Below are 5,870 nucleotides of genomic sequence, written 5' to 3'. Positions count from 1 at the left end.
GCACGTACAGCGGCCCCGCCACCAGCCCCGCCGCCGCCGCCACCAGCCCCGCCGCCCGCCGGGGCAGCGCGGGCAGCGGCGCCGTCAGCACCAGCAGCCCCGAGGGGAAGGGCGGCATCGCCCCGCCGGATGCGCCGCCGACCGGAACGGGGACGGGACCGGCAGCGGAACGGCACCGCCTCCCGGGCAGCCCCGGCGCGGCTCCGCCCGCGGGAGGAGGAGACCGGCAGGCCCGGCCCCAGTGCGGCCCCGCCTGGGCGGGACTGAGCGACAGGGACGGAGCCGGAGCTGTGCGGCTACAAAGGGCTTTATTGGGGACACGGCAGGACCGATCCCCCACGGCAGGACCGATCCCCCACGGCAACGGGTCCCCGTGTCCCGGCGGCTCCGCTCAGGGCTGGTCCCCGCTGACTTCGCTGCCGCCGAACACGAAGTCGTGCATGGCGCGGACGTACGTGGAGCCGTCGGGGCTGCCGAGCCGCAGGCGCCAAAGCGGGGCGAGGAGCTGGGTGCTGGCGCAGCGCAGGGGCGGGCAGAGGCTGACGATGGCCTCCAGGAACACCTGGCACCGCAGAGGGGTCAGAGCCGTCCCCGGCGCGGCTCCACGGCCACCCCCGTCCCGCGCGGACTGACCGGCAGGACCTCCTCCACCTCCTGGGCCGCGTCGCGGAAGAGGCTTTGGCAGTGCCGCAGGTATCGGCGGTACAGCCCTCGCGTCTCAGCATCCAGGCCCTCCAGCTCGCTGCCCTCGGGGTCCGGGCACTGTAGGTTGGCCAGGAAGCTGGTGTGGACGGGCCCGCACTCCACCAGTGTCACGCTGCGGGAAGGAGCGCGTGAGACGACACCGTATCCCCGCTCTGGCATCTCCCCGTCCCGGTGGGCGGTCGGCAGGATCCAGCCCCCGCGGCACCGCCGGCACTCACTGGATGTTGAAGGGGCGCAGGACGATGGCCAGGCTCTCGCACAGCCCCTCCACCGCAAACTTGCTGGCGCAGTACACGGCATTGAAGGGCAGCCCTGGGGCAGAGCCAGACCCTGAGCACTGGGGCTCTTCCCCGTGGCTCCCCATGCCCCAGGGTGCCGGGTGTCCCACCTTGCAGCCCCCCGATGCTGCTGGAAACAATGATCCGCCCGGCCCTGCGGCGCTTCATGGCAGGCAGGAATGCCTGGATGGTACGGACGGCCCCAAAGAAGTTCACATCGAAGAGGGTTTTCATGGCCTGATCGGAGCAGGTCTCCAGAGGTCCCATCAGTCCCACCCCCGCGTTGCAGACTGCTGGGCAAGGTGCAGTCAGCCGGGCACTGCAGCCCCCACACACCACCGAGTGCCAGAAGGCAGGAATGGGGGGGCCTTTCTGTGCTGATGGGCCCTTGGCACCCCCAAACCCATCTCCTGCACGCCTGTCCTGCTGAACGTGTCCCATCCCAGCCTCAGGACTACTGGCATCTCCCGTGATTTGGCATCTACATTCTGGGAGGCTTGTGACCCTGATGATGTCCCCCCAGCCACCCAAGGGACAGCAGGGGCAACGGGAAGAGTCATACCCAACACGTCCAGGTGCTGCTCCTGCACCCGCTGCACGGCAGCTGCCAGTGAGTGTGGGTCAGTGACATCGAGCTGCAGGACCTCCAGCGTGTCAGGGCAGTGGCTGCCCAAGTGCTCCAGCAGCCGCTCGCCCTTGGTCAGGTCACGCATGGTGGCATAAACTGGGGAGAGAGCGTGGCCATGGGCAGCAAGGCCACAGAGCCCACCACCCACAGGGCTGACCCCAGCCCACCCCCAGGCACTGTTTGCCCTTGTTGAGGTGTTGCCTGGCCCAGCCCGGAGACCCCCAGGGGTGCTGGACCCCCCGGGGCAGCATTGTCCCTTTACCTTTGAAGCGGTGAGTGCTGTCGGCTGCCAGGCGTGTGGCCAGTCCCAGCCCAATGCCCGAGGAGCAGCCCGTGATCAGCACAGTGGTTCTCTCCATGGCAAGCAGTGCTGGCCGAGGGGGCCGTGCTGCTTAAGAGGGCTGGGAGGGGGGTCCCCCCACCCCACGCCACATTGTTGTGTCTGCTGCCTTATCTCAAGGCCCCTCCACCGACCTCCCTGAATGTGCCTGGGGCTCCCTGGGCCTTGATGCTCTCGCAGGTGCTGCGATAACGACCTGCGGGGGGAGGCTCTGGGGCACAAGGGGAGCTGCAGCCCCGGGGAATCCGCACCAGTCACCAGTCACGCTGTGCTGTGCCAGGCACTCCAGCTCCCAGGACTTGCCTGGCAGTGCATTGTTCCTGCTATGTGGGCTTAGAGCCAAGCTGCTCCTCTACCCCTTGTGTTCCACACAGTCCTGCACTGGGGAGACGAGTTGGACACGCATAGGAGAAAAAAAGTCTTTATTTGCTCCACAGCCGGGCTCTACCTGAGCTCCAGCTGGAGAAAAGGCCTCAAAAACCCCATCCTGATGAAGCACGGCCCCAGCAATGCTGCAGGAAAGTCTTTTATGATACAGAAGGCACCAAACATGGGCAGGGCCATGCAGTACTTGGTCCCCGCAGGCACTGGGGTCCAGGGCTGCTCTGCCCCCACACCACTGCCACCTCCCTGTCTGCTTCTCCACCACCACTGCCCCTCTAAGCCAGCCAGGACCCCACAGCAGGGACACGTCTGTCCTGACCCTCTGCAGAATCCCCCCAAGCTTCCAACTGGGAGCACTGGGGCAGCCCAGCTTTCCAGGGGATAGGCTCAGGGCAGACAGGCAGGGCTGGGCACAGAGTACAGTGCAGGATGTGTCCCTGAAGCACAGCCTGCCCCTCATCCATCTGCTAGCCCCCCTCAGGGCACGTCCTGCCTACACAGGAGAAACAAGGGGTCCAGGCTGGCTGGGTGCAAGCAGGGCTCTGTGCCCCCCTTCCAGTACAGCCAGGACGCAGCCATCAGGTCAGGAGTTGCAGGAGCCTTGACCAGGAGGGCACGAGGGCTCTGCCCTCCCTTCCTGGGGGAGGCCCCGGAGGCACAGTCCAAAGTCATGCCAGCCCAGCCCGGCTGCGCCACAGGGCACTGGGGTAGTATTTGAGGAACAGCTTCCTGGAGATCTCCAGCGTGTCCCCAGCTGGCACGGCCGGGTAGTGCTTCTTGTTGTAGACGAAGCCTCTCTCCACTTGGAAGACAGCCTGGTTGAACTCGTCCTGGTGGAAGGGGCGGCCTGAGTTGAGGCTTTCCACCAGCACAGAGACGAAGAGGCTCCAGCGCACTCCATAGTAGTCCAGCACCAGCCCCCCCAGCTGCTTGTTGGCATAGTCGAGGATGTTCCCACTGGGCCCCCAGAGTGTCACCTGGTTCCGGGCGTTCAGCTCGTACTGCTCTGCCTCCCGGTCGCTGGTGGCCATGGCGCGGGCACCCTCCAGCCAGCGGCCGAGCAGGAAGAGGCTGTGGCTGGAGAGGAGGCTGTCCAGCTCGGGCAGCAGGTCGTACACCAGCACGCCACCGGCCGTCAGCAGCTCTGGCAGCGCGTGCCTCTGGAAGGCGCTGCGGATGTCCAGGTAGTAGTTGCTCACCAGCTGCTGGGCCGCCTGCCGCGTCACGTCCACCAGGTCGTAGCGGAAGAGGGGGCTGGAGCCCAGCTCGGCGCTGGCGCTCAGCAGCAGGCGCCAGGCCTCGTACACATCGCTGGCGTTGTACCAGAGCTCTGTGTCCATGTGCAGCGAGGGCCGGCGCACCAGTGGGCTGCGGTTGTGGTTGACGCAGACGCCGGTGCAGTTGTACACGCTGCGGAGGAGCAGGCGCCAGGCGCCGGCGGCAGCAGCGTTCGGGGAGCCATAGCGGCGCTCAGCGTAGCGGGACACCCAGCTGGGGAGGTCGAGGGGCTCCTGCCGCCAGCCCAGCTCATTCATCAGCTCGTACACCATGTCATTCTGCTCGATACCCTCAGGCACCAGCCCCGTGCCCACCATGGTGGAGTTGGGGAAGCGCCGAGCCATGAAGGGGCCACGGTTGATGGCCTCCACGGTGCCGAAGAGGCCGTGGTTGCCCCCGAAGTTGTGCAGCATGCACCAGATGAAGGGTTGCCCGTAGAAGGACTCTGTCCACTGGTAGACAGGCTTGGACTCAGCAAAGAGGTCAAGAACAATCATCTTGCCGAGGGGCACGCCGTGCAGGAGGGCCCGCACCTGTGCCGGGTGCCAGAAGTCTGGCTGGTGCTGGAAGAGCCAGCCCTGCATCAGCCACAGCGCCTCGGGGTCAGCTGGGGATGGAGGAGCACAGGGTGAGGTCCCCTCCAGGCAGGGCCCACAGGTGTCCCAGGAGGCCCTGGGGCCACCAACCACCCCTTGTGGAAGGGGTTTTGAGGGTCTGGCACCAACAGGGTCTGTCGAGCGCAGGCAGCTCAGTGCTTGCATGGGGCCCACAGCCTCCTTCCCCAGCCCATTATCCCACCTGCAGCCTCACAGCCGGGCCAGCACCGCACACTGACCCACCTCCTGTCATCGACCTGAAGACAGCATTGCTGACCCTCGAGAGATAGGCAGGGTCAGAGGAGAGGGGGGTCATCTCATTGAAGGTGTCAGCACTATAGACGTGGTCTGTGCCGAATTCCTTGATCAGCTCCTTCAGGAAGAGGGTCCCGATCACCTGGAACATGGGGTCCTCTGGGTCCAGCAGGTAGATACATGAGTAGGTGCAGTCGAAGTGGCTCCAGCCCCCCAGGCGAGTGGCGTTCACGCGTGGGAAGACCCTGCGCCAGAGGGCAGAGATGGGGATCAGGAGCAGGGCAGGACAGGAGCACTGTGCCCCTGCAGGGACAGTGCACCCTCTCAGGGAAGCTGCAGGTGAGAGGTGCCATAGGTACCATAATGCTGAAGGTGGGACCCTGGAAAGGGCCCAGGGCAGCACCTACCGAAGGATCCCCTGCGGCACATGGCCCGCGAAGGCTGGCAGCACTGTGGTCATCCCCAGCGAGCGCATCCGCTCCACGATCCGGTACTGGGAGAGAGAAGGAGGGAGAGAGCAGGGAGAGAGGAGCCCACACCTCCCCGCGAGGGGCTCCGAGAGCTGCTGGAGCTCGGGGAGGGACGTGGGGGTCCCCGAGGCTCCGTGAGTGCAGCCAGGGCAGGGGGTTGCAGGGGTCTGCCCCGGGCGGGCATGGCTGCCCCGGTACCTGCAGGTAGAGCTGCTTGAGGTGCCAGGCGGGCGGCAGCGGTCCGGCCCAGCGGCGGAGGTTCCCCATCCTGTTCCAGGCCAGGAACGCGGGGCCTGTGAAGTACTTGTCGATCTCCGACTGGTTCAGCCCGAGGTTGCGGTAAACCTGCGCCGGGCGCCGGGCGTCAGCCGGTCCCGGTGTCTCCCGGTCCCCGCCGCCCTCCCTGCCCCGCTCCTCACCCGCTGCCACACCGCCTCCTGCCCAGCGAAGGCCGGCGCCAGGTTGATGCCGCTCAGCGCCATCCAATCGATCTCCCGCTCCCAGCGCGCCCAGTCCCACCAGGCGAAGGAGTAGCTCTGGGCGCACACGTTCTGGTAGTAGCGGTACCTGCGGGAGCGGCGGAGGCTGCGCCCGGGCCGCCCCGCGCCCCCGGGGCCCCCGTTACATAACGGCGCCTTGTCCCGCGCTAACGAGGCGTGAGCGGCGCCGCGCGGCCCCGCGGCCCCGTTACCTGCCGTTACCTGCCGGGGGCGGCGGCGCGGATCTCGGCCCGCAGCCGCGGCAGCGGGTCGGGCAGGCGGAGCTGCGCCCCGGACCAGGACAGGTGGCAGCCGCAGAAGTCGCGCAGGTAGCGGTAGAGGCCGGCGGCCGCCGCCACGCCGCTGGAGCCCGTCACGGCCACGGCCACGGCGGCGCCGGGCGGCGACCACAGCCGGTACGCGTCGGGCCCGCCCGCCGCCAGCGCCGGCTCCACCG

At 67.4% G+C, this 5,870-nt stretch overlaps 2 protein-coding genes across 2 annotated transcripts; both read right to left on the bottom strand.

Moving 5' to 3' along the window:
- Positions 1-391: 391 nt before the first annotated feature.
- On the bottom strand, positions 392-2,259 carry HSD17B1 (hydroxysteroid 17-beta dehydrogenase 1). The gene is made up of 6 exons (XM_027632427.1): positions 1,874-2,259; positions 1,546-1,707; positions 1,094-1,273; positions 924-1,017; positions 634-817; positions 392-562 (listed from the first exon to the last, which is right to left on the bottom strand). Exons 1-6 carry the CDS (start codon positions 1,968-1,970, stop codon positions 392-394), a joined length of 888 nt encoding a protein of 295 aa, XP_027488228.1. The 5' UTR covers positions 1,971-2,259.
- A 99-nt stretch (positions 2,260-2,358) lies between these two features.
- Positions 2,359-5,865, bottom strand: NAGLU (N-acetyl-alpha-glucosaminidase; the record flags this gene model as incomplete). Its single annotated transcript, XM_027632428.1, has 6 exons — positions 2,359-4,220; positions 4,453-4,709; positions 4,872-4,957; positions 5,133-5,279; positions 5,354-5,501; positions 5,636-5,865. Coding segments are annotated over 6 exons (2,085 nt in total), but the record flags the coding sequence as incomplete, so codon positions are not given.
- Positions 5,866-5,870: the final 5 nt, after the last annotated feature.

Source organism: Corapipo altera, unplaced genomic scaffold (genome assembly GCF_003945725.1).
Source record: "Corapipo altera isolate COAL_440 unplaced genomic scaffold, ASM394572v1 49774, whole genome shotgun sequence".
Lineage (NCBI taxonomy): Eukaryota > Metazoa > Chordata > Aves > Passeriformes > Pipridae > Corapipo > Corapipo altera.
The sequence above is the reverse complement of the archived record's forward strand: the minus strand, read 5'-3'. Positions and strand labels throughout refer to the sequence as shown.

What these genes read in the sequence shown, in the direction of transcription:
- HSD17B1 (XM_027632427.1), bottom strand. Translation starts at nt 1,970, where the DNA reads ATGGAGAGAACCACTGTGCTGATCACGGGCTGCTCCTCGGGCATTGGG. An exon ending in CTGCGCCCCTTCAACATCCA is followed by an intron (nt 818 to 923) that starts GTGAGTGCCGGC and finishes TCCTTCCCGCAG; the next exon opens with CGTGACACTGGTGGAGTGCG. An exon ending in AGGTGGAGGAGGTCCTGCCG is followed by an intron (nt 563 to 633) that starts GTCAGTCCGCGC and finishes CTGCGGTGCCAG; the next exon opens with GTGTTCCTGGAGGCCATCGT.